At 46.8% G+C, this 27,269-nt stretch overlaps 1 protein-coding gene and 1 non-coding gene across 3 annotated transcripts in view; one reads left to right on the forward strand and one right to left on the reverse strand.

The window, feature by feature from the left end:
- Positions 1–605: 605 nt before the first annotated feature.
- The window catches only part of TIPARP (TCDD inducible poly(ADP-ribose) polymerase), a 30,619-nt gene continuing 3,955 nt past the window's right edge, over positions 606–27,269 (forward strand). Inside the window, exons 1-4 of one of the 2 annotated variants that reach the window (XM_053390348.1) lie at positions 606–1,120; positions 4,124–5,066; positions 25,885–26,053; positions 26,946–27,127. In XM_053390348.1, coding sequence (XP_053246323.1) covers positions 856–1,120; positions 4,124–5,066; positions 25,885–26,053; positions 26,946–27,127 — 1,559 coding nt within the window. In that variant the 5' untranslated portion in view covers positions 606–855. Of the gene's footprint in view, positions 1,121–3,193; positions 3,411–4,123; positions 5,067–25,884; positions 26,054–26,945; positions 27,128–27,269 lie in introns of those variants that run through there. The other variant, XM_053390349.1, reaches the window with a different exon arrangement.
- LOC128414985 (small Cajal body-specific RNA 16) lies at positions 22,749–22,872 on the reverse strand. Its single transcript, XR_008330789.1, has one exon. It is a non-coding gene; the product is annotated as a small Cajal body-specific RNA 16 (non-coding RNA).

A 27,269-nucleotide genomic window follows, 5' to 3' on the forward strand; every position in this document is an offset into this window, starting at 1 on the left:
TCGAAGACAGAAACTAACATGCTTCGGTCTCGTTTCCCCCGAAATCCGACCCGGGGCTGTTGCTCGGCAAGTTCAGATTGCCCAATCGCGGCGCAGGACGACGCGGCCCCCCGTTCCCACGCCCAGTTTCCTCGCAGTGCTCGGTTCAAAGGCGCCTCTCGGGTTACCGCAGGGGTGTGTGTGTGTGTGTGTGTGCGCGCGCGCACGCGGGGGGTGGGTAGGAAGAAGAGGGGCGGGTGTGTGGGTGTGGGTGTTTGCACGTGTCTGCAGCGCCTCTTGCCGTGCAACAAACTTCGCCCTGCCTGGAACAAAGTGCCCCTTTTTTTTGCAATGCAAGCGGTCCCGGTTCTCCAGGGCGCTCCGGGTGTGCGTGAGAACGCGCACATGTGCACGCGCCTCGCTCGCTCGCTTCCTCCCCCCCCCCTCCTCCCCACCCACAGAGTTTAGAATCCCAGCTATGCAAATAAGCGAAGCAGCCAGTCCCTCCCCCGCCCTTGATTGGGTGGGCTTGGCTTAAGGCGAGGCAGCAAAGCGAAGGGAAAGAGGAGGAGGCGGAGCTCGGCTTGGAATGCGAGCCCGGACTGACGGCGCGGCTGGGCGAGTCAGGGAGAGCTTTGCAAATAAAAGCAGAGGGGGAGGGGAAAGGGAAGGAAGGCAGGCGAGGCTTCGCTTCGCTTCGCATGCAAAGCTCCACCCCCCGATGGTGCAGCTGCCCGGGCCGAGGGCTTTTCAGGAAGCGGTACTTAAAACGGCTCCAGAGGAACATGTGAGAAGCAGTCGCCGCTGGAATCCGAAGGGCGAGGAGGAGGAGGAGGAGGAGAGGAGCTGCAAGGGGAATGGGCGCCGCTGGGTCACATGCGGGAAGGGGCCGAGCGAGCGCCGCTGCCCGAGCCTGAGGTGCGCCGCCGTCGGGGGCAGAGCGGGCTGAACGCGGGGAAGGAGAGACGCCGGGGCTCCTGCTCCTGCCGCCGCCTCCGTCTCCTTTTCTGCCGGCTTTCCCTTGCTCCGTCGACGCCGGATCAGCAGCAGCCCTTTGGCTCGGGCTGGGCTGCTTCGCCTTGGGGTCGGTCGCCTTTGCTGCAGTCGGCCAGCGGAGAGGCGAAGCGAAGAACAGACTCCGGTAACTTCCTTCGAGGCTTTTGCTTCCTTGCTTAAAAAATGAAAGAAGCTACTTGTCGAGGGGCGCTGAATTAAAGAGAGGATTTGGTGCTCCTTCGCGTGTTAATTTTTTTTTTAAAGGGGAAAATTCCTTTCTTGCTGAGATGGTTATTTTTTGTTTAGGCGCATTTAACTTGGAAGCGAGCGCTCTTGTATGCAAGTGCGGCTGGGCTTCTGAACAAGGACCGGGTTGCAGAGCAAACGGGCGAGCAAGGTGAAAAGTGCTTTCCCCCCCCCTCAAAAAGAAAAAAAAATCCTCGCAAATTCCAAAATTAAGGACTGGGTTGCGATTGCTCGGCGCACCCACCCACCCCTTAAAAAAATAAATCGCATACTGCGGGTCCTACTTCCAAGCAAAGAGTGGCTTTTGGATTGCAGCCTTGAAGGGCGATCCTAGACGTGTTTTCCCCCCCGAAGTGGGAGTCCCGCGGACTTCCACGGGACGTGCTTCTGAGTTGGTGTGCATTGCAGTCCCCTGGGGACTTCTCTGTCCGGGGAGGTGGGGTGAGTACATCGGGGCTGGGGGAGGGGAGGACTTAAAGGGCCTGGCCGAAGCAGACTGAGGGGGAGGGGGGTCGATCCCAGCCGTAGAGTCAACTCTTCAAAAAACGGAAGAGCTGTCGACTCCCCCTCCGGGCTTCCCGGCCAGTGAATGAAACCAAAGCGCCTTGCGCAGGAATTGGAGCGGAGCCTTCGGCTCATTGCAGGCTTGCCAAGAGTTTTTCCACGCTTTCAGTATTGTGCATTCATTAATCTGGAAGGGTCGCGCATTGCTCTGCTGCCAGGATTAGGCGCTCTACCCACTGCCACATCGCAGTATCCAGATCGCCCTTGTTGCACCATTCGGGGCAATTGTGTGCGGGGGTGACTAATCCGCGATGAGTTTCTATGCTCTGCAAACAATAGAGCTTCTCGGAAGGTGGTGCCCCTCCTATCGCTTGGGCAAAAACCTCTCGATGACCTTCCTCGATCCTGGTGTTGCAAAGCAGGGAAGGGAAGTGAGTGACCGTTGAGCTCAAGGAACTGGTGGCAGTGTCTTTTCTGCACTTCCTTTTTTGCTGGAGTCATCCTTGGCTTTAAGCGCCACACGGACTGCCAGGCTGTGGGATTTTCACGGAAGGGGGATGGGGAGGCAGGCTAAACTGCAGTCCTGATCTGAATTCAATAGGACCTACTTCTGAGTAGACAAATGGAGAAAGATTTAACTTGGCCGTAACTGGCTTGAGAACATTCTTGTAGGTCAGGACACCTAGCGCAGAGTAAGCTTCTCATGAAAAAAATGCTGTTCAGCTGGGCAGAATTTCAAGTAAATAAAGGCTGGCTTGTTCCACGATGAAAACGGAAGAATAGGTAGACCTTCACCCAGATGCTTAGGGAAGTTTTTTAATGTTTGATATATTATTGTGCTTTTAATATTTTGTTGGGGGCTGCTCAGAGTGACTGGGGCAACCCAGTCAGTCAGAGGGGCGGCATATGCCTAACAAAATCCTTATTATGCAGTTTTATTAAATCTGTATAAAGCAAACCTTGGCTTCACGAGCAAGTAAGAAGTTCCGATTCTGAATATTGCACCAGTTTAATAGATGTTCCTTTGTAGAAGCCAGTCTAAATCTGTTTCAAATATGTATTCATACTTTTCTGTATCCCCCAACCCCTCTATGCACACATTATATAACTTGTAAGGGTCCTTTCTAGCAATGTAGATACCCCAAACCGAGAGTTGTCTTAACCACATGGAAATGCGGCTCTTGATCTTCCAATTAAAATGTTCCCAGGCGCTGGAGCATCGTGGCTTCTGTGTATGTGTGCCCAACCCCATACAAAAAAAACTTTCCCCCCCCTTTTGGAAGCTGCAGTGCCGGAGAAAGTCCTGCAGGTGGCAGGGCAGCTTGTCCTTCGCTGCTTAGTCAGAAGCGGCTGGTGCGTGTGATTCAGGCGGGATGACTGGCTGTTTGTGGGAATGCGAAACTACCTCAGAGGCTCGGGAGAGGGAATGACGAGGCAGTTCCCAGCCCGCAAGTGGGGCGGCGGCGGCGCGCAGGGCGACCCGAGGGATGTGCGTTTCTTCTAAGGTCTCTCTTGAGGAATCCGCCCTTCTGGGGAGGAGCCGCTGCAAGGACAGTTTCGCATTCTCACATGCTCTTCTTACTCATTCGGTTCCGAGCTGCACACGGAAGCTGGTCAACTTCCAGTGACTTGGGTGCCGGGAGGGGGAGAGATCACCCTGCGCTTCCCTGAGGGAGAGACTTTGTGTATGTATCCGCGGGCACGGGTTTGGGAAGTCAGTTGGCATAGGTGTGGGTTGTTTTTGTGTGTGTGTGTGTCTGTGTGTGTGTGTGTGTGTGTGTGTGTGTGTGTGTGTCATGGGAACCAACTCCTAGGGGCAGAGGTCCCTTTGCCCCTGCCCCAATAAAATATTTGAGCCGGCCACCCCCCAAATTTGATGGGCATTGCCAATCAAATGGTGTTCATGTGTTGCATCTTGTGATCAATTATGCAGGGCAGAGCTTACCTGGGGACACCCCCCCCCAATATTTTATTCCAAGTTGGCACTCCTGGGGTGTGCGTGAATGTGAATAGATAGCTAGATAGACAGAGAGAAGTCTGTCTGCATGCGTCTTTGGGAGACAGAAAGGAGCAGCAAGACTTGCATCTGTGTGAATAGGAAGGAGCCACAGTCTTGTGCCAGTAAACAAGAAAAGGTAGATTCCACCCTGTTCCAAGGATGTAAGTGAGGTAGGACGAAACAAATGTTGGTGTTTTTAGATAATGGTGTTTACTTGGTTTCAGTCTTTGTATGTGCTAAGGACTGCTCACATGCTGTAAACGGGGGTGTGGCGTTTTTTGGAGTGTGTGGGAGATGTGATTTTTGTGTCAACCCTGAGCCCCGCTAGAAGGGAGAGTTAACCCCTTTCTTTCTTTTTCTTTCTTTCTTTCCCACCTACCCTCCCTTCTTCTGCCCTAGGCGCCTGTGTGACTCGGAAGGAGACCCTCAAAGCGATGGAAACCGAACTGGGACCTCCCTACGCAGTTCAGCCGGCCTGCTGCCAGGAGGTGCCAGGCTCCGCTCCTTCAGAGGCCTTTGCTATGCCGGCAAGGATCTCCGGAAAGATCCCGCCGGTCAGGCCTTGTTTCAAAAAGAAGGACGTGCAGAAGCTGCTGGACACAGGGGCACTGAGGGCTCTGCGGCCCATCATCACCACCTTGCTGGGGTCTGGCGCCCTGGATGCGTTCCTCCGGCGCAGAGGACAGAAGAGCAACCGTAGCAACTTGCATGAATCTGTCGTGAAGAAGGTCTTGGGGATCGCGGCTCCCTGCACTCAGCCGGACAGCAGCATGGCAGTGCTGGTGGCAGGGACTTCGGACGTTCAAGGACAAATATCAGGTGGGTCTCCTGACCAGGAGGCCCAGACTGGGGAGCAGAGTTTCCCCTCCGTTACCTCTTCTGCAAGTGAGCCATTCCAGGACCACTCCTTGCATGCTGCCTCCAGCGATGCTGCTGCCTTTCTTTCCTGCCCTGACAAGATACTTGAAGGTTATCCTGTGGTGCTCCAGGACAACAACAACAGCTTCATGGGTCAATGCCACTTGAATCCGGCGGACAAGTTTGGAGATGGGCTTTTCCAGGACAAAAGCGAGGAGGCGTCCCTCGACCTTGTGTTTGAACTCTTGAACCAGCTGCAATATCACACCCACCAGAAGGACGGGGTGGACATCTGCGTGGATTTTCTGCAGGGGGTCTGCCTCCTCGGCAGCGATTGCCCCAGGCACCACACGGTCTTGCCCTACCACTGGCAAGTCAGGAGGACAGCCACACAAGTGTGGCAGAGTGTGACCACTGACTCCCAGGAGCAAATGGAAAGGCTCTACTGCAACCCGGACAACGACAAAGTCAAAATGAGATACCGGTGAGTGATAAGATGCCCTTCTTGCCTTAACTGTCATCGTGTTAAACATAAAGGTAAAAGGTAAAGGTACCCCTGCCCGTACGGGCCAGTCTTGACAGACTCTGGGGTTGTGCGCCCATCTCACTTAAGAGGCCGGGGGCCAGCGCTGTCTGGAGACACTTCCGGGTCACGTGGCCAGCGTGACAGAGCTGCATCTGGCGAGCCAGCACCAGCGCAGCACACGGAAACGCCGTTTACCTTCCCGCCAGTAAGCGGTCCCTATTTATCTACTTGCACCTGGGGGTGCTTTCGAACTGCTAGGTTGGCAGGCGCTGGGACCGAACGACGGGAGCGCACCCTGCCGCGGGGATTCGAACCGCCGACCTTTCGATCAGCAAGCCCTAGGCGCTGAGGCTTTTACCCACAGCGCCACCCGCGTCCCTACATAAACATAAAGGAATCTTAGCCAAATCTGGGGAACCCTTTTCTCGAAAGTGCATTCTTGCATATAGCCTCTATTACCTTGAATTATTGACCTACTAAAATTCCTTTGTCTTGCTTTTAATTAGTAGCTTTTTAGGTGGCACGCCCTTAATCTCTTCAAAAGTATCCATGTAATCTCAGGTGAGCTGATAACTGAACAGCCCAATTTAAACAGGCTTTCATTTAAAACAGGGTTGGGGGGCCTTGTGGCCATCTACATTCTGGGATCTCCAACTCTCAGCAGCCCCTACCCAGCATGACCAAAGTTCAAGAATGCTTGGAGTTGTAGGTCAAACAGCATAGTTGGGGGTTTTTTCATTGTGTCCAGCACCCAGCATTCATGGACCTCAATGGAAACTGCCCAGCTAGATTTGAGAGGGTGCTTCTAAACCACAGCATGTGGATGCACATCTGATGAAGGGTTATTAGCCTATGTGCTTGAACTGTAAGAAGGCTGAGTACACAGTAGGAAATAGAAGAACCAGTAAGTGGTGTGTTTTTTCTGTGTTACGATCTTGCTAAAACTTAGGGCCAGTAGAAGTGTGCTTTTGATGCTACAGATCCTTGGTATCCACACTTGCCACAAGAGAAGTGGACTAAACTTAAGGCACTGGAAGAGTAGTCTACAGGAAAAGGGGAGAATCCACACATTGCTCTTGAGTGAATCCTGTCCCATATGAAGAAAAGGAGAGCCCGCTGGATCGGTCCAGTGGCCCATCCCAACCCCAGTATCACAATGGCCAAACAGATGTCTATGAGAAGCCCCAAAGCAGAAGCTGAACCCAACAGCACTCTCTTTGACTTTGATACCTGGAAGCTTGGTGGAGATAGAACCTAATCGCTGTCACTAGTAACCACTGAGAGTGTTATTCTTCATGAATTTCTTTACTCCTAATTCAAAATTCGCTTTTAAGACAGTCGGTGGCTCTTGTTGGGAGCAGATTCCATAGTGCATATGCCGTGTAAAAAGAAAAAGTATTTTGTCAGCTGTGCATCTTCCAACATTCAGCTTCATTGGGTTTTCCTGGCTTCTAGTGTTAGGAGAAAAACTCAACCAGGCTGATTAAAGAGAGCTGGCCCATGTACGTGTTTTTAAAGGAGTAGTGAATCTGTTCCCTTGATTCCAAAGGATATATGGCTATTTTCAGACCCAGCCGAGTTGGTGATTGACACATACAGCTCCATGTAAATGGAGTACATCCTTGAGGAGAGCCAAGCGGGAGGAGGTCGCACCATATTTTCTAGGTGGCCCCATAACATCTGTAAAGCGAGCTCAACCACCTCGATCCACAGCCAAGCCACCAACCCAAATATGTGTGTTTGGACAACACCGCCACCCCTAGGAGCACTCACCCCACCTTTTGGGGTCTGGCTGGCACGGTTGTGTTTTGGAAACAGAATAATAAACATTGCTTGGATTTCTTCCTTTTTTTGTGCCACTTGCTGCTGCACACAGGATGGAAGAAATGTCAACGGAGCAGTTGTTCCTTTTATCTTGCACAGCTGAAAGAATTGTGGAATGTCCTCTTTTTAGCCAGCCTGCAAAGGCTGCCAGTGGAAGCTAAACTTTTGGTTATGCCTTCTCTTTCTCCCTCCCTCCCTCCCCTGCTGCCTTCCTGTCAAGGTGGCATTGCTGCATCTCTTTGATTACTGCACATGCCTGGGCTCTTGCGAAGGAAGACACAGTGTTCCGGACTCAGTCTGTGTACCTGCATCGTTCCAAAGGAACTGTGCCAATTAGGGTGTTCTGGCACTTTTGAAATATGAATGCAATTCCTTGTCACGCAAAGTAGTTGCAACTAGAGCAAATGGGGGGGGGGGTTGGGAGGCGTAAGGCAGGTTCTACAAGCATTCAGCCCTAGCCCTGGGCTCCTTGCCATTCAAAGTAGCTCCACTGCCATGACTCGAGTGGATGCCCTGGTATCCTTTGTGACATCACAAGGGCTCCTGGGGCATCCTGCTGGGATTGCCTCATTGGCATCTGTAAAGAAACCACCGTTGCCCCAAGCAACTGGCTGAGTTGCTTGTGCTGTCAGGCTGGTCCTTCAGGTGCTGCCTGCAAATTCCAGACTCTGGCATGTGCGGCTGAACCAAGGCAGCAAGGGAACTCCTGCAGGACTTGTGCTAACAAGGGAGGGAGGCAGCAGTAGGTTTTAAGTTGCAAGCAGTGCAGAGTTTAGAGTTGGGAGGGGGGGGAGGCCTGTCTAATAGCAGGAACAGCTGGGTGGTTGAACAGTTGCCTGAGGATGTTGTGGAATTTCTCAATCTGGCATCAAGGAGAAGCTGGATGAACTTCTGTTGGGGATGGCTTGGGTCTGAGGAATCCATAATGTACATGTTGTAAATAATGAGCCTGATAATCTCTCCATCTCCCTTCAGACTGTGCAGTACTAAACCTGAATAAGTGGTTCAAGTAGCATTTTTGTTTGTGTGCCAAAAGCATTCTTCTTAATGCTTCAGAGCTGTTTGTGTTTCATTGTGGTTATCCAGAGTTTGGAACTTTTGCTTTGAAATCTGGGAGCAGGAGGAGTAGATCTAAAAACCTTCATTCTGTTTTGTCACAGCCTAGATAAAACACTGCTCTTTCTTGCAAGTCGGCACCTGGTGCTAATCTTCCCTAGTCCCTTATCTGAACACAAGGGCTTGTTCTGCATCAAAGTGGAGTCACTTTGGATTTATTACTTTTCCAAGTTGTGCAAATTATTACTTTTGCTGTTGCTGAAATTGTAGCCAGGACATTGCTTCAACAGTTGCAGTTTCCCCTGTGTGGAAATACCTTCCATGTAAAGATCATCATGAAAGCTACATGCAGTGCCCAACATTAGTTATATTTGGAATGGACTCATTGAAATCAGTGGACTGAAGTTCATTGATTGTGGCTTCCCACCCACCCATCCATTCATTCATTCATTGATGGACACCCACAGAGATTTGCCTCCAAAGAAAACTTGTGCCTGTGATGTTTTATATTCACAAGTTCCAAGTCAGCATCAAGGCCATGTGTGAGGTACTGTAGAAACACCCACATGATTTTACACTTAACTGTGGCAACATCCTAATTAGTTTCTTTCCAGCCCAACATTTATCATCATTTGCAGGGAAGACAAAATGTCACAGAAGTTCCCTTGTAAGAAGATTTCATCATACCAATAAATATTGTATTCTTCTCAATTTCCTATGTGTAAGATGGCAAAGCTGCCATCTTACACTAGGACTTCAGTGACTGTTTCTGCTGCTTATGCTTTCTTTCAGGAAAAATCCCATTTCCCACATACTCCTTGCGTTTGTAGTATTTGTTGTTGTAAGGGAATTTTTAAAACATAATTCAGACTTGGTGTTCAAGACTGCCTTTAACGGGCATAGGCAAACTCTGCCCTCAAGATGTTTTTGGGACTACAACTCCCATCATCCCTGATCACTGGTCCTGTTAGCGAGGGATGATGGGAGTTGTAGTCCCAAAATGTCTGGAGGACCGAGTCTGAGGATGCCTGGCCTTTGACCTCTTTTACAGGCTTGTATGGTTTCCTGAGGTGAGGCGAGAGAACTTCGGCTCCTGAGGTGATTCTTTGGTATCTAGATCAAGGGTTGGAAACTTTTGTTTATTTTTATATTAAAGTTGTATACCCACATATCCCAGGGCGGTTCACAACATAAAACTACAAAACAAACAACTTTTGGCCTTTGGCTCCACCAGACTTTCCTGTTTGGAGCAAGTCATAGTCACCCATCCTACACCTGATGACATACAGGTAATGTGTGAGGAGCATGATTGAAGGGATGGGCAGCAAGATTTGGCTTTAAAAGGATGCTAGCTAATGCAAGCCTGACCCAAGTGAGGCCCGTTATGCACAATGGCTCACTAGTCATTAAAGCAAAACCTGAAAGGAGAGAACTATCAGCACTTAGGGGGAAAAACCAAATACTGTAATAAAAAACCACACCCTGGGTGATGAATCAGAATGGTTTTCTGTTTCTCCAGAGGGTAGTAGGATGTGAACCAGTCAGTTCAAATGAAAAAAGGATGTAGGCTAAACATTAGGAGGAACAGTAGAGTAGACAGCTCTTTGGTTTGAGGTTGTTTAAGCAAATCCTGGATGGGCCACCTGTTGCAGATGTTGTTTCAGAATGCCCTTATTAGCAGAGGCTTAGGCTGGGCTACTTCTGAGATCCTTTGTGAACTCTGGATGTTTGATCAGTCCAGGCAGCCCGGCTACTTCTGACTTAAAATGACTTGGGAATCTTGTAACTTTCAGAGGCTCCTGCAAGTCTTTGCCCTGTGGTCAATGCAACTTGGCTTTCCCCTTTCCTCCTCAGATGTTGTGTCTCCTGGCAACTGGGTTCAGATAGTGGCCTGTTGCACCTGGCCACCTTGAGCGCCTGAGTTTGTTTTGCCAGAGCCTCATGGTTCACATGGTTACCACCCCTGTTGGGCTAAAGCTATTAATCTCTCTTGGTCAGCCTAGCTTTAGAAGCTGAGCGATAAAGCTTGCATGCAACAAGGAAATGTCTGTTTCAGCAGTTCCAGGAGAGGACAAGCTGCAGCCAGTCTCGGATAGTAACCAGCAGGGGGGTTCTTTTTTTATATATATATATCCCTTCCTTTGTTTTGAATACAGCTTACATGGCACAGTGACCCATCATTAAGCTCTGTGTCCATAATATTGTCATTGTTTTGTGCTCCTAAGTAAGTTCGTAGGTCCTAAGCCATTGGCTCCCCTGGGGACTAAAGTACTTCTCCGTGGCTCGCAAATGACTTTTTCAATAAGTATTGCCCCCTGCTTGTTCTAAAATGCGCATTTATTTATAGAGTGTTTGCGCCCTGCCCTTCAGCCAAAAAGGGCTTCCTTGAATGGCTTGTGTACAGTCAGTTAAAAAACACTGGAGAGTCCCTGCCTGCTGGTTCACACTCTGGAAAACACGACACACAAGGTAAAAGGGACAGGGAGGGAAGAGGGGGGGAAAGCAAACCCAGGTACTATTTCATAAATAGTAGTTCTTACAATGACTAGCAGGCATAGAAACAGTTCAGGATAGATTGTGTGATACCTGCGCCCCCCCTCCCCCTTAATTTCAGGATTCCATCCATGTTTTTTTGCTGTCTACCATGGGGTAAAGATGGAATACTGCCATATGAGCTCGCTGTGATGAAATGCAGGCATGTGTGTCCCTATTGTTGCTTAACACCTCGTTCATTTCCATGGGGCTCTTACAAAAGAAGTTCCTGTTTTGATAAATAGGTAAGGTTAAGGGGACCCCTGACTATTAGGTCCAGTCGTGACTGACTCTGGGGTTGCAGCGCTCATCTCGCTTTATTGGCCGAGGGAGCCGGCGTACAGCTTCTGGGTCATGTGGCCAGCATGACTAAGCCGCTTCTGGCGAACCAGATAAGCGCACAGAAACGCTATTTACCTTCCCGCTGGAGTGGTACCTATTTATCTACTTGCACTTTGGCGTGCTTTTGAACTGCTAGGTTGGCAGGAGCCGGGACCGAGCAACGGGAGCTCACCCCGTTGCAGGGATTCGAACCGCCGACCTTCTGATCGGCAAGCCCTAGGCTCTGTGGTTTAAACCACAGCGCCACCCGTGTCCCTGTTTTGATAAATAGGTGTACTCTTATTACCCTGCTGCAGCATATTAAAACAGAAATGCCTTCCCTTGGTGGCTTTTGACCAGATGTGTTCTGACATTCTTTCATTTGTATCTCTGTAGTAAAGTTAGTGTTTGTTTAGAAGCTGTTCCTTGGTCAAGCAACGAGAGTGAGGCCTTGTGGGTAACCAACAAGCCACAAGAACCATGGGAAATAAGTTTTGTCCCTTTAACCCCAGACTAACAGGCACCCAGGGTGTGAAAGGTTTATTATGGGAAAGGAAACCCCTGATTTAATGAAAGGTTTGACACCTGGGTCCGAAGTTATGTGCATTCCCTCAGTGATGTTATCTGACCTTGATTGCCTGGGAATGTGCATCTGCATAAGCTCCAGGAAAAGGAGGAAACTCCTTTGATTTAGGCTCTGGGTTCTTAATGGGTCCAGCTGCCAGAAGTTAGATTGATTAGCCCGCAAGCCGGTCATTGGAGAATTTAAAAATAATCAAGAGTTATGATTGGTTTCGGGGGTTCCGACACCACGTGCAAATCGGGGATAAAAGATCTTGGGAATGGCTGAGAAAGTGCGCTCTGCAATCCGCAGCTCATCGATGTTCCAACTAAGTAGCCGTCTTTTCGTCCTTTGTGATGGAGAATTGCGAAAGCCTCTGAATGCGGAACATTGAAAGGACTCTAACTATTCTATCCGTGTCTTAGTCGTGAGTATGTAAGTCAGTTAGATTTCATAATGTTCTTATTTTCTTGCTTGTAACTTACTAAAGATGTGCCTGCTATTTTAGCATGTTTTCTTATGTTCTTTTAAAATAAATTTTAAAGAAGAATCTGTTTTGGTTTGTGTGCCTTTCTGGGGGAAAAGCTAATTCCTAGCCTTACGCTTGGTTGTGCTCTACCGTAGAATTTCTGTCTGCAAGTCTGTAGATACAACTTGTGGAGTGGGGATAACCAGCAATAACGGGGCACAGCCTTCTCCCTGGGTTGTGGCTCTGGGTTCCCCAGAACAGAGGGAGTGGTGGCAGCCTTACCGGTTCTATTTTGTCCTGTTTCTGTAAAACGTAAACGTGTCTGCCAGCCCTGCTCAAGAAACCTGATCTGGCCGGAGAGCAAAGACAGGTGACGGAGGGGCAAGTGGCTGAGGGCAAGTTTACCACAATCTCTGTATCTCATTGCCAACCTCCAGGGTAAAGAACCTTCAGGCTGTAATCCACTTACCTGGAAGTAAGACCCTGCAAACAAAGTGGGGCTTGCTTTTGTGTAAAACCCTTACAGTTTGCACTGTAATGGGGTTCTAAAACACCTGCCATATTGAGGAAAATACCTAGGGTAGATACTGTTCTTCAAATGCAGAGTGCCATTGTTCTATTTCTTCTTCCTTTCTTTTCTTATAAATTTAGTTTTCAGAAATTCAGAGTTAATTTTGGGGGGCCAACACTTGGCTGTAGTGCTGTTTGGTCCCCATGCTCATCTCAAGACAGATAACAAACATGCAGCAGAATGAGATTTCCTGAGTTGGTAGGACAGAAAGCACTCGCCTGCAGGTAGAAAGCTAAGCACATAGTGAACCACCTTGTCCTTCCTGCACTAATTCTCTGCTTAGCGGGACTTCACATATTCTTATACAGAGGAACATTTTTCTAAAATGCACTTGGAGTGATAAAGTCCATTTTCTACAACCTTAAGATTTTTTCACCTGTAGGTCCACTTCCGTGTGAAACACTTATTGGTTTCGTTTTCCTGCATTGGAAGAAGTTCAAACAGGTTTTGTTTTATTCCACTCTGCCAATCAGGTTTTCCAAACTGAATTCATTGCTGTTCTAGCAGCATAAGGTACATATAACTACTGTTGAGGTGATGAGTATGAGGTGTCCTCAAAACTTCCATGAAAATAAGTGGGTAATAATATTGCCCAACCTTATTAAGTTCATGCACTAGGAATCTTTCCCCCCCCCTTCCCACACAGCTCACATTCTAAGTGGGAGAAAGTGGTTCTTAAAACTGTAGCTTCTTGTTTTAAGTCTGCATGTTTTTCCGCTCCAAACGCATTTCCTGGAGATGGGAGTTTGGCTTTGCTTTTGAAAGTTACAACTGAGTGATCTGCACAGCTGTCAAAATGAAGGAGAATAACCCCTTATGAATAAGAACAGATGAATTTTGTGATGTTTTTTCTATCCGCTCAGCTGTTTACTTTTGCTGGGTGTGTGTATGGAGGGGGGGGGAGAAGCAAAATATCTAAACAAGAAAGAGGTGAATGACTGCTGATTTCTGGTGTGCTGAGTTCCAGCGAATTCTTGGTATCCTCCCCACCACCCCTTTCAAAGCCCGTATTTACATATGAAGCAAGTCTACTGGCTTTTTATCTTGCGTGGATCTGGGGAAGCTGTAGAAGAGGAGTTTCAGGGGAATTGTCAGCAGACTCCTGTTTACTCCTGTTACTATGCAGATAAGATTGTGGGGGGAAGCAGCTGTCACCTGGCTCCAGGTCTAGGTCATCTTGTTCCTTCCGTGCCATTCTCACAGGAAAGGAAACTGCACATAGGTAAACCTAATAGAGCAGCCAATCAGGCTTATTAACCCTTGATTAATAGTACTCTGAAGCAGTCTCTGCAGTTTATGATAATTGCTTTCTCCCCCCCCCCCCAAAAAAAGCTCCGCATCGCCCATTCCCACAAGCGCTTCTCATCCAGGGCAGGTGTCTCCTTGCTTCTGTTGTTGAAGCTTAGCTGTGGAGAAAAGTGCTTGGAAAATAAGTGAGATGTAGGGAGGAACGTTTCTGTGCTCCTCAACATTTTGGGGGTAAAATTGGCGTTTCTGCCCACTCCCTTTCTATGCAATCGGGGTGGTTTTCCATTGTGTTTGTTTAAAGCACCTAGAGACTGTCATTCAGCGAGTTCAGTGCAGAAGCAGGCAGTAGTTATGTTCAGATGCTTAAAAAAACCCCATACTTTCCATTATTGCAAGACACTGTGCTTGTGGTAAATGGTTTCCTAGGGTTATTTATTAAATTTGTATACCGCCCTATACCCGCACGTCTCGGTACAGATGGACTTTAATTAAGGGTGAGAAAAATCAGGCAAGTATTTGCAAAGGTATTTGTGCTAAGAGTTCTCATCAGCCTCTCTGCTACTTCTGTCCCAGCTCCAGTAGCCTTTGGGTGGAAAGGTCTAATGCGTGGCACACCTGTAGACCAAGAATATACAGATTCTGTGCCAGTTGCATTGAGGTTTCTGGAACTTGAGAAGATTAAGAGGGGTGACTGTGGAGGGCGGGCAAGGAGGAGGAAACAGTGTGCTCTGTAAGGCAGAGGAGTGCAGCCTTTTGATCCCCCAAAGAGCCAAGCCAGAGGTTCACACAGGCCATGGGTGAAAAGGAATGGCGCTTCTGCCTTTGCCAGAATGGCCAGCTATGCAAGTAGTCTGTCACCACTCCTCTTTCCCCTTTGGCTCTGGCTGGGAGAGAAAAGCTAGGGCTATGAGCTAGTTATTTTGTGTGGGGCGAGGGAGCATCCACAAACACTTCTCCATCCTTGTGAGGACAGGATGCTTTCCTAGTAGGCACACATCTCGTACCATAAAGCAGAAAGGCCCAAGTGCATGGAAGGAATGTGGTCCCTTCGCCCTGTTGCAGAATCCACACTCCAACCTCAAACCTGAACGTAGGAAAGATTTTATTGAGAATAAGAAACCAAAGGGGAAAGATGGAACTGTACTTTTAAGACAGGGATGGCCCTCTAGATGTTTTTATGGGTCCAACCAACAACTCCCATAAGTGCCAACCAGTGTTGGGGTTGCAGTTCAACCTTGTCTGGAGTGCAGCCCACTGGCTACCCCTGTTTTAGGAAGCTGAGTGAGTGTTGAAAGATCTAGCTAACCTATGGGAGAATCATTGTGAGAGTCCACTACCCACCCAGCCTAGGTAGGATCAGCTTGCTCAGGTTGTAGACTCAGCACTTAGCATTTGTCAACGGTCAAAGGTAAGGGACACAGCAATAAAGGCAGCACGGTTCTGTATTTATGGTGTTTGCAGCCAGGTGGCTTTGACTGACAGGTTGGTTGCCTGGCACAGCTCAAGGGCTTGGCTGTGCGCATATGTGGGAAAGATAGACTAAGACACTGTTTGAGAAGTTAAGAGATAAGAGGCCAACATGTTTATTAACACACAAGTTTCCCAGCTTTGGCAATAGACATAAAGGAGGCCTTCGGACAGTTTGTGCGAAAGTAGTGCGAGGTTGTGGAATGGGGAAGGGCTGGATAATTTGTATGTCTTAAATGCGATCCCCAAGCAGGATAAATCCATGTCACCTGGGAGAGTTGGGAGCCTAGGGAAGGCTTCTCTTACCTTCTGTATGAGGTTCTATAGCAGATCCTGCATCACACAAAAAGTGCATCGTTACTGATATGGTGATGTCTGTGAAGCTGAGCCTAAATCTGGGCATGATCTAGTAACGTGAGGAACCATCTCCATCTTTATTCTGATACAAGTGTGTTCCTGCCATTATGAATTCCTTGGGCAGATAAATAGTTTGTATATTCCTTTCAGCTTGACTAACCAGCCTGTTGGATAATGATTAGAATAAAACATTTTATTATTGGATTGGAGACTACTTGAAAAGTGACTTATTATAGAGAGGCTATAAAACCAAAGTTGTCAGTGTTTGCCAGATTTGGATTTGAATGAATGAAATGTATTAACACCTTCCTGTTCCTTTTGTGTTTCTGATTTTGGGAATCATTGATTTCTTTTTTTTTTAAAGATACTCACTTTTTAGGCACTCTTTTCATTTTGAAGAACACAAGTTGGGTTTGGGAAGCCAGAAACTTTGGGAAACTGCCTTTTCAGTACCCTGTGATCAGGACTGTGCACTGTGGCTTAAATAAAATCTTATGCCAAGAAAAGATGGATTCTGCGTCCTATATAAATAATGTACATTTCCACAAATGGAAGGCCTGCTTTTTCAAAGGCAGCAAGCAATTCTGTGATCTTTGAGCAGAAACAAGGTCTTGGCCATTTGAAATCTTCCGGAGCTCTCCCCTTGGCTATGAAGCCATTGTCAGGTACTACCCAGTCTCTCAGGTTTATCTGTGCAAATGCATACACCATGAAGACTAAAAACGTGCATTAAAAAAATATAAAATTAGAGTTCTGTGCCTGGTATCATATTCTGTTTTTCTGTGGCTTTGTGTAAACTATCAGAAAACATGCTACTCTGCCCAATGAAGCATTGTTTTCTGAAAATCGCTGCATGGCCATGAAAAACCAACTTCCTTTCAGTTAGGCCCAACTCTCTTGCTTTTTGGAATGATGAATATCGACGACAACCTATTATAGCAAAAAAGAGTTTTGACTTTGCTGTTATGCAAGGAACTCCGTTTTGTGCACTCTGGTTGCAAAACCTAGTTTTCCACTGGCCTACTCCTGCTGGAGCGGGAACTTTTATAGAAATTTCCTTTGCTAGCGCATTATTTTGACAGATAACGTTGGCAACAAAGCATGCATGTTACCTCACGCAGAGATGTGCTAGTGCCCTGCCTAGTGTTTGCCAGTGCCCTGGAAGCTAAAACTGACTCTAGCCCGTTCTTCCTCCTCTCCCGATCCCGTGTTGCGCGAGATGCTCACAGCCAGGAGTTGCACTGGTGGTGGGGACTTCTTTGGCTTTTATTTTTGCCGCATATAAATAGTTACTGTTGCTAGGCGAAAAGGGGAACAAAGGGCTTTGTGAACCAGTTTCCAAGAGTGATTAAGCAGAACTTCACACTGTGTGTTGTGCATGGGGTGTTTTCCCCCCCTTCCCTCAGAACTGCGGTCTGTTTACTCCAGGCACACACCGCTTGACCCAATGCTGATGAATCAATGCAGAGTCACCAAAGTAAGGGAACAGTTGTTGGACTGTAGCTGATGAGACATGATGCCCTTTTCGTCCCACGTCAGGAGCATTCTGACCGGGAGACGGCAGCTAAACATTCTGTGCGCCCAAGAGATCCATGTGACGGTGGCCTGACTTTGACTTCACTGACTTGGCAAGGCCTTTAATGAGTTCAAACTTTAATGATAGTTCAAACACGTTTTCTCCTTGTCTGTCTCCGCCGCTGCCCAGAATTTGCAGATTAGGAGTCATCTTGGTCACAATAATGCCACATATTTTAAGCATTGTGATGCCACTTCAAGCAGCCATGACTTCCCCCCCCAAAGAATTCTGGGAGCTGTAGGGACTCCCTGTTCACCTCACAGTGATACAGTTCTTCTTTCCCAGGGAACTCTGGGAAAGATAGCTCTGCTAAGCGGAATAGGAGTCTCTGAACAACTCTCAGCACCCATTGCCAGCTGCAGCTCCCAGAATCCTTTGGGAGAAGCCATTGCTGTTTAAAGTGGAACCATAGTGCTTTAAAAGTATGGCGTGAACATGGCCCTTCAATGCACCTTGCTTAATGGGAGGTTCTGTATATGGAAGGTCAGATAGATCCAGTCTTGTTGCAGGCAGTGTGTGGTGGTCAGAGCCCAGGTCACAAAATGCGGTTGAATAAATGAATGGCGCAAGCAGACATACATGGCTAAAAGGACTTGGATGCTCCTCTATAAATTGGTTTATATTTTTATGACTCCTATGGCATTGAGCTCTTACAATGCTGCCAAAAAAACTTCTTTGTCTCCTCCTTTCTGAAATCATTCTTCCCTCTCAGAAGCTGCTGATAGTTTCTCCATTAATTTTGATGTTGGCTGGTGAGCATTTTTCATTTTTAACTGTATAATAAATGGCGATGAGTGCAAAATCTACATGCCATAATTCCCTGGGGGGAAAGGGATTGGTTGTTAAGGCACTCCAGGAATTGTAGCTCTGTGAGGCGAGGAGGTGGTCTCCCTAACAACTACCAGCACCATTAACAAACTCCAGCTCCCACGATTCTTTGTGGAGAAGCCATGACTGTTCAAAGTGGTATCGCAGTGCTTTGAATGTATAATGCAGATGGGGCCCCTTGAGTTTGGGCTGCTTGCTAGCAGAAGGGAATTCCCTACCAGCCGGAGGAGTCACAGTGAAGGCATCTCTCACCTGCCAACTTCATTTGACAGCCCAGGTGAAACCAAGTGGGTGTTCTTTGAGATTGAAGTGAGGCATGCGGAAGGAAGTCGTTTCCTTAAGTATGCTAGGTGGCTACTCCCGGATGAGTTGTTTCTTGCTTCCCATAACTTGCAGCTGTATTGAATATTTTCTGCTATGACACACTATGGCAGGGAGAACATTTCCTTCCCCAGCCAACCTTGTTTCCAAGTGGGTTGAACCCCTTTTCTCTCCTGTTTTGCTTTTAATTTCCAATTGCGAAGAAACAGGCTGTCCTGAGCACTACTGTGCCTGCTGACTAACATGTACTGACACAACGCTTTTTCCTGACTTTAGTGTTTTTTCATTTTTCGCTTGTTCCTTGGCTTCTATTTTCTCTCCCCCACCCCCTTTCCCCATCCAAGCAAATATCCATAGTGTCAGCGGAAACTCATTCCAAAACATTGGTGCAGCTTCGGCTATTTTAAAACAGCAAACATGCCGGAAATATTTGTACCACAAATCTTGGTACCCCTTTGGTTCTGGTAATATTTGTGATACTCCATTGGTTCAAGTCAGGTACAGATATGTCATGGGATGAGGATCAAGAGGAGTGTCTTTTTAGCGCTGTGCCAGAGTTACTTACATGTGCCTAAAATTAGATGAGCATAAAACATGTGGCAACCTCTTGTGGAGGTTTTTTAAGTGAGTGGGTGAACTTCAGTACAAAATACAAGTAAGCAAAATTCTTTGCCTTTGCATAGAGGCCAACAGCTAATGTGAGATTTTCTTGGATGTCATTTCCTTACCGCAGCTGCTCTGACAAACCCATGGCTTTGTGACTCTTTCCAGACCCGATATTCAGTAGGGCACAGCATTTTAACTTTTTCCGCCTCATAGCCCACTGCAGACCTTTGCACTTGTGGCGTTCAAGAGTTCTGACTAAAGCTATGCAAGCAAATGCTTAAGAATTGCAGTAGGAATTCAAAGTTCATCCTCAACTAGTCAAGTTCATCCTGTCTACTAATCTCTTCTACTTAGAAAGGTGTATGGAAACAGCCTTCCTTCAGAAGTGCTTGTGTGTCCCAGGTAGCACCACTGACAATTCCATTTTGTTAGGACAGGCATCCCCAAACTCGGCCCTCCAGCTGTTTTGGGACTTCAATTCCCATCATCCCTGACCACTGGTCCTGTTAGCTAGGGATCATGGGAGTTGTAGTCCCAAAACTGCTGGAGGGCCGAGTTTGGGGGTGCCTTTGTTAGGACGTTTGAGGTGTATTCATGCCCCCAACATGCCTCTGTGTGCTTCCCTCTCCACCCTGCCCCGAACTTGTCCATGCCACATATACATGAGTAGAACTCCCATGACCAGGAACCTGGGCAAACCAATGTCAGCTTGCTCAGGATTCACACAATGCACCTCTTTGAGAGGGCATCACATCATTGCAGTGCACTGAGGATGGGGGGTGGGGATCCTTGCAGTCACATAAGGAACTTCTCGGGCAGAATGGCCACCCCCAATGGCAAGTCTTCTCCAGCTGATCTCAATTGTGCTGAAAGGTGAGCGCACAATTTTAAATAAAGCTGACATCTACTCTCGTGCAGTTAGGCTTCCTTGTTCATCCTCCTCTGTCAAAAACAAGTTCTTCCTGGCAAAAGAAAAAGAAAAAATCTTAATCTTACATGTTTCTGCTCTCTTCTAAAATCCCTTGACTATCTAGAAAGTACTTAATAAATTTTGCTACGGGCACACACAAAAAAGTCCGGGCTCCCAAAGGTTGGAATTGTAGGTGAGTTTCCAAAGAGGCTGTTGCGTTGGCTGTAATATTAAGAGATGATAAACCTGGACTCAAACCCCCTGGGGATCCGTAGCATAAATATACAATATAAACCAGAGTTGTTCCCTTGGAATGTGCAAGCAAATCAATATTTATCAAGTCTCACTAATGCACTTGTCAGATTAAATTCTCAAATATCCCGTTGAACATGCAGTGGGCTTATAAAATATGTAGACTTCGGCTATTTCTCCATCTCAACCGGCTGCCAACAAATGAGACAATAACATCCCAGTATGCTTTCTGTTTTAATATTCCGAACAGCTTTATTGAGGTTGCGAGCGCTTCATATCGAAGCAAGCATAGGAATAATTTTATTAAATCAGAAATATACTGTAAGAGAGGCCGGGTGGAATAGGCAGCTCCTGGTGATTTTCAATAATAATAATAATAATAATAATAATAATAATAATAATAATACTAAATTATTTATGAATTGGGTGGCTTGGTAATGTGGAGGTACCTCTGTAAAGTCACTAGGGGATTTATTAATCTTTGGCCCCCACCTTTCTTTGAAGGACCTTATATCATGACCCTTTTATCCACCCAAAATCCCAGTAATGTAGGTCAGCTTGCTGCCCTGTCTCTACAGACTATGTCTGGCACCTTTGGGGAATATTCATCTCCCATACCTGTATTTATTGGATAAAATAATGCAGGCTTGTAAATAGCCACTCATCCGGCTGCCTACAATTAAGGGCGACCCTCAGGCAGAGTGTGTGGCATTGCTAATGGTTTTCATTCTGACCCTCAAAAATGTTAGCCTTGTTCACTTTAAAACCTAAACTGCTGCTACTCATTTTAGGAGCACTTGAGCTTGGCTCACACTCAGGACTCAAGGCAGTGTGTGTGCAAGAAAACTCCCGAGCAATTTTGCAGCACATTTGATGGACACAGGTGTGCAAGGTTTTTTTTGGGGGGGGGTGTCACAGGTGTGAGGTGGTGGGTTGGGGAGAAACTTGATGCCAATTATACTTGGAGAATTCAGTGTGGTGTGATCCTTAAGACATTGGTCTAGATCCCCACTTAGCCATGCAGGTTACTGGGTGACCTTTGGCCAATTACAGCCTTCTAGCCTAGCCTACATTGCAGGATTTTTTTTAGGTGAGATGGAAAGATAAAATGAACAAGAAAGTACCATCTGTGCACTCTCTGGAGTAAGGATAGGATCAAAATGTAATCAAATAGCAGCGTGCAGGGCAAGCTGTCTGCATAACACCAATGTGCTTATTGCTTTTTAAACTCTCGATAGCATTGTAAAAAAAATTTGGTTCGTTGAGTAGGTAGCATCAACCCTGGACCTATCTACATTTTGTAGGTACAGAATTAATGATACTTAAACCTCTTGCACGGTGCTTTGCTTATCAGAGCTGAGCAGAAATGCCACGTTGCTGAAATATGTAGGGGCTCCCAGATCTGTCCAGTGTTGACTGCTTCTAGCCACAAAGCTTTGCAACCAGTGCTTGTAAAAGAAGACATGGCACTTTCAATTCCCCTAGCGTGGGAACGGGGTGCTCCCATAGGGCTAATATTCAGCAAGCCTAAACAGAGCAAAGGTTTTCTGCAAAGCTAAAATGAGCCTTGGAAACAGCTTTAAATAGCCTGAAAATGGATAATGGGACCCTCACTTCTTAAAGGCCTTGTTTGTTTGCAAATTCCCAAAGGTGATTCCAACGTGTTTTGTATCCTGGGGCGGTCTCTTTGAAACTGTATCTGCATCTGTGTAAAAAGGCACATGCAAAACTGCACTTGCTTATGTATATATTTTGCCGAAAGCTTTTTTGTAACATGCACCTGGATGCAAAATGTTAAAGGTGAAAGAGGTCCGTTGCTGTTGGTTCCCTCTTTGTAGCTTACTTCCCATCGCCAGTGTTCTATGTGCCTTGGAAAATTTTTGCTTGACTTTCCATAGTTCCAGCACAAAAATCAGTGTGAAACTGTTTATAACCAGTCAGATGACATTCGTTCCGCAACCTGAATTTGGCCTCATTTGCCTTGTGTTTCTCGACACTTGAGACTAAATTAAAACTATGTCGGGAATGCTGTTTTCACCTAAGCTGTGCTGAACCGTGTTCCAAAACTTAACTACCAAGTAAGAACATTAAAGCACCTGTTGGGTCAGGCCCAGCATCTTGTTTTTCTCACTGAGGAACCAGATGACCCTGAAAAACCCAGGAGGAAAGGACCTGAGCATCTTAGCACTCTTCCCCATTTACATTTGCAGACATCTGCAGCACCTTTCTGCTCACCTGGGATTCCTAGTGACAGGTCTTCAGAGGCATCCTGCCTTAGACAGTGGTGGTGGTGGTAGAAGAACGCAACTGTGGCTGATAGCCATTGATAATTTTTTCTTTGATTGTTGTTGTTTTTTTTGGAAAGGATTACCAATTTTAATTCTGTTTCAAATTCCAAAAACACTTTTAAGGACTCTCATTCCTCCTCAAATCCCTTTGCATATACCAAATAATTCATTCAGTTTAATAAACAGGCAGTCTTGAATAAATTGATAATATTGAATAATATGTTGCCCAGAGCCAATCTGAAACAGGGACAAAGTTTATAATCAGTATAACAAGTGGAGGTTGCAATTCTACGACTAGGTCTACCACGGTGGAAGAAACTGGGCAATTTACCCCTTGTAGCCTGAGCCTATGACGTTTGCCTGTCTTTAAATTCAGATACTGTATTGCCATATCTAAGTCCGTCAGTGACGGTACAGAACGCAGTCTGGGTTTTCTCTGCATGTCGCAACAGATCTGTATGCAGTATCATGCATGACCATCAAGCTGCTGCTAGAATGCTAACACCTGTTACTGCACAGGGCAGACCCCAAAAAGGAGGCTGCCAGGTTCTCATCTAGGGCAAGCTGATAGCCACTGATAACTGTTTGTCTAATACTCTTTTAAAGCCATCCAAGTTGGTGGCCATCACTGCCTCTTGTAGGAGCAAATTTCATAGTTATTTTTATTTTATTTATTTTTATTAAGGATTTGCCGTAGTTAATTTGCCATAGTTAACTATGTGTTGTGTGAAGAGATTCACTTCTTTTCCCATTCCTTGAATCTTCCAAAATTCAGTTTCATTGAATATTCATTCATTCACTCATTCATTCATTAAAATTTATATACCGCCCTATACCTGGGGCGTCTCAGGGTGGTTCACAGAATAAAAGCAAGATATAAAACCACAGCATGCCTAATAGAAATAAAAACAGCAACTCAATACTCCCCCCCAAAGAAACATTTTAAAAGGGCATAGGATGTAAATTGGATCAACCAAAGGCCTGATTAAAGAGGAACGTTTTTGCCTGGCGCCTAAAGGTGTATAATGAAGGCACCAGGTGAACTTCCCTGGGGATAGCATTCCGTAGACTTATTGTGATAGATGTGCCTGCTCTTGTTGCACCGTGAAGTCAAGAACTACGTACTTAATACCCATTCCAGCATCTGATTCTGGACTTCTCTCTGTCACTGCCTCCCCCTCAGCTGTAGGCCCCCCCCATGGTGTTTCACTCAATGTGCCCCCCCAGCTACACTTTAGCATCCCTAAAGTTGCATGCTTATAGGGAATGCGGCTGGGGAAGTTGTCTTGCCAAATCCACCGCAGCTTAAATCTTGTAACTGGGGAAAAATCAATAGCTTTTGCTTATCTTATCTTTTCATCTTATCTTTTCACCTCCCTTCTTCCTGCACAGGTGACTGAAAGAGAAGTTTTAGCAGGTGACTTGGCAACAGGTGCGCGGCACCTAATCGAGCTTGCACTTCCCCATTTGAAAAACAGTTTCCTTGATAGTGGAGCTAAGCTGCCGCAAAGAAGTAAAGTCCACCAGTAATTACGGATTACACATTAACATGTCGTAATCTGGAGCTCGATGATCTCTGCCTGCCTGTGTGTGGAGTTCTCTCTTATTAAATGTCATGGCACAAATGGATCTGTTTAACTTCAGGAAAAGCAGCTTCTTTTCTGGTTTTATGCATCTGATGACGTAGGCTGTTGAATAGAAAGGTTTGTGCCACAGCTAGCATGTTGCTTACTCAGAGGTGCCAGATCACTTATTCCTCCTCACATATTGTAAGCATTCCCTCCCCTCAATACAGCAGCCTATTTCTCTTCTTCCAAAACACAAACAATATTGGCTTTCTTCTCTGTCAGCAATTTAACACTTTTTCTTAATAGAGCTCCCCGCTGGGTTCTTGTAGAAGTGCAGCAAGGAATGTGGCGCTCTGCCCTGTTTATCCTTTACAAACCACCTGCTTTTTTGGAGAAAATGTGTAGCAGTTGAGGGGATATGGCAATCTCATTTACTGCTGTTTCTGTTCTTTTGAGGGGTGGGTATTGTTTTTATTGTTAAACTTGGTGGTGCTTTTCTTCAGTTGCGTGTGCAAGTCACCTCGGGATGTCTTGCATCGGACGGCAAGCGTATGATCATAAATTTGGGGGAGAGTGTTGCCCGCTGCCCTGATCTAGAGAACAGCTCTAGTGCAGTGCAAGGAATCTAGCGTGATTCCTTTGCCCCCTTTTCTGTTGTGCAGCAGACCACGTGCCCTGTTTAACTTTGGCCGCAGGGAAGAAGTACAGTGGTACGTCAGGTTACATATGCTTCAGGTTACAGACTCCGCTAACCCAGAAATAGTACCTCGGGTTAAGAACTTTGCTTCAGGATAAGAACAGAAATCGTGTAGCAGCGGCGCGACAGCAGCAGGAGGCCCCATTAGCTAAAGTGGTGCTTCAGGTTAAGAACAGTTTCAGGTTAAGAACGGACCTCCGGAACGAATTAAGTACTTAACCCGAGGTACCACTGTACTAAATGGTGGCATCATAAATGAATTGGAGCATTTGACTCACAAGGGGTTTTGGGGGGGATGGGAGTGTGCACCTGGTTCCTGTCTGATTAGCATTTTACATCCAACTGATAGCCTAAGTAGGTGTATAGCCTCTCAGCAAAAATTATGCATGATTGCAGAGTGAGGGGGAGGAAGGTGTTGTCCCAGAACTGATGCAAGGAAAATCCATCTTATCCAGGAATGTTCTCCCTGATGTGGGGCAAGGACATGCAGATCCTACAACGCCTGCGTTCTGTTTTCTATTCATTGTCCTGGCTTGTATTCCTTGCTCCTAATAGTTCGCTGCTTTTAATATATATATATGTCTCTCCCTGCACAAAACCCAGTCAGTCAGGTTATGCAATTGGCATGCATGCTCTTAAAATGTAAATAACTCCTGCTATGGTGTGCAGGGAGGTGTTTGACCCCATTCCTACACACACACACACACACACACACACACACACACACACACACACCGTGGTCCCAGATTTGAAGCAGCCGCCCTCCTGAAAAAGCAGCAGCTGCTGGGCGAGAGGGTGGTTATTTGTGACGGTGCTGTGGAATGAAAGGATGGAGCCCAGTTGCTTTAGTCCTGATCTTCCACAAGTCACTTTTAAAAAGTAGATGATTAATTTATTAATAAATATCTTATATACCCCTGGCTTTTTCCCAAGGAGATTGAGCTGATATGCATCATTCTCCTCTTTCTCCCATTACATCCTCACAAGAACCCTGTGAGGTAGATTAGGCTGAGAGGTTGCGTTTGTGGAACTGTGGGTCGCATTTGGTTTGCCTCCCAGTCTGTAGAACAGGCATGGCCAAACTTGGCCCTCCAGCTGTTTTGGGACTACAATTCCCATCATCCCTGACCCCTGGTCCTGTTAGCTAGGGATGATGGGAGTTGTAGTCCCAAAAATAGCTGGAGGGCCCAGTTTGGCCATGACTACTGTAGAAGGAAGAATTGGCAAAGCTTTGCAACTGCTGAAACGTCATAACTTCCAGTTGCTTCTTGAATGGATGGAGAAAACTGAATTGTTTTCCTTTTCTCTTCTCCCTCCTCACAGGGGCCATGAGTTTTTAGTCGACTTGAATGGTTTGGCACTCTATGACACGACTGAATTTGACCAGCTGAGGAGGCTGTCCACGCCTGTGTGTACAAGTTCCAACTCCAACTACTACACCATCTGGAAGTATTTCTGCAGGGATCATTTTGGCTGGAGAGAATATTCAGAGGTATTTCACCACCAACATCGCCCTTAAGTTTCAGGAATAATGTTGGGGGATATGGATGTGGGGGAAGCCTTGGTTCATGATGCCCCCCCCCCACGTGGTCTTTGTTATAAATCACTGTTAACTAGCCTAACCTGCTTTGCAAGATGCTCAAGGATAAATGAAAAGCCTGTGTGTAAACTGGTAGCTTTTTCCATATCCAGAAAAATAGCTACGCGTGCAAAGTTTTGCAAGCTCAGTGGGACTTCCCAAATCTACTTTGCCCCCCAAACTGCTCTTGGGTTTCTCCAGACTTTCCAGGGCAGATTTGGCAGCAGGGCACAGGTGGGTGAGGAAGAGGAGAGGAAGTATCCATTGACCAGTTCAGGGCTAGTCAACGTTATGCACTCCAGATGTGGCTGGACTCGCACCAGCTCCAACCAGTATAGCCAATGGTCAGGGATGATGGGAGTTGCAATCTAGCAACAGTCAGATCTTGGGGAGTGCTGGGTCAAGAGGAGACGTCAAGACAAGACCTTGCACAGCTGCTCACGGGTGGCCCTTCAAGGAACACCCAATTGATGCTTAACACCGTTAACTTTCACAAGAGATGTTTAAATACACGTGTCCTCTCCTTCTGGAAGCTGAAGACTGGAAAGGCCATTCAATTTAATCAGCTTCTGCTCAGTTGTTCCAACTTTCATTTCAGCGTGGCGGAAAGGTGGAGGGGAGGTTGCCAATCATAATCCTTCAGGATAATGCATATAGCGGTGCTTAGCACTATCTTTAATGACAGCAGAACTGGAAAACCCTGTGTCCCCCCCCCCAAAAAAAAAAACCAGTGGGGGAAAGTATATTTTTACTGGTGGCGTGGATTATTAAATATTTACTTGGGTTTGTTTGTTTGTTTAAAAAGCCTGTCGTGCGATTGATAGAAGAAGCCAACTACCGAGGGCTGGCAGAGGTCCGGTTTGTTACGTGGCACAACCGTTACGTCCTGAACATTAAAGATGGCTTCCAGCAGAATTCGTGCATTCGAAGAGAAATCAAGAGGAGACCTTTCTTCCGCTCCTGTGTGATCCTCATGCCATACTTGCAGTAAGTGATGGGACTCCCTTTCGGCAGCGACCGTTGTTTCGGGGCAAATGGACGTGGGTGAACCCCCTACAACCCCCTTGCTAACGCTGGAGTGCCCATGGTTCTTTATTGAGAGCTCTTGACTTACCCAAATGTTAATGAA

This window comes from Podarcis raffonei, chromosome 5 (assembly GCF_027172205.1).
Source record: "Podarcis raffonei isolate rPodRaf1 chromosome 5, rPodRaf1.pri, whole genome shotgun sequence".
Lineage (NCBI taxonomy): Eukaryota > Metazoa > Chordata > Lepidosauria > Squamata > Lacertidae > Podarcis > Podarcis raffonei.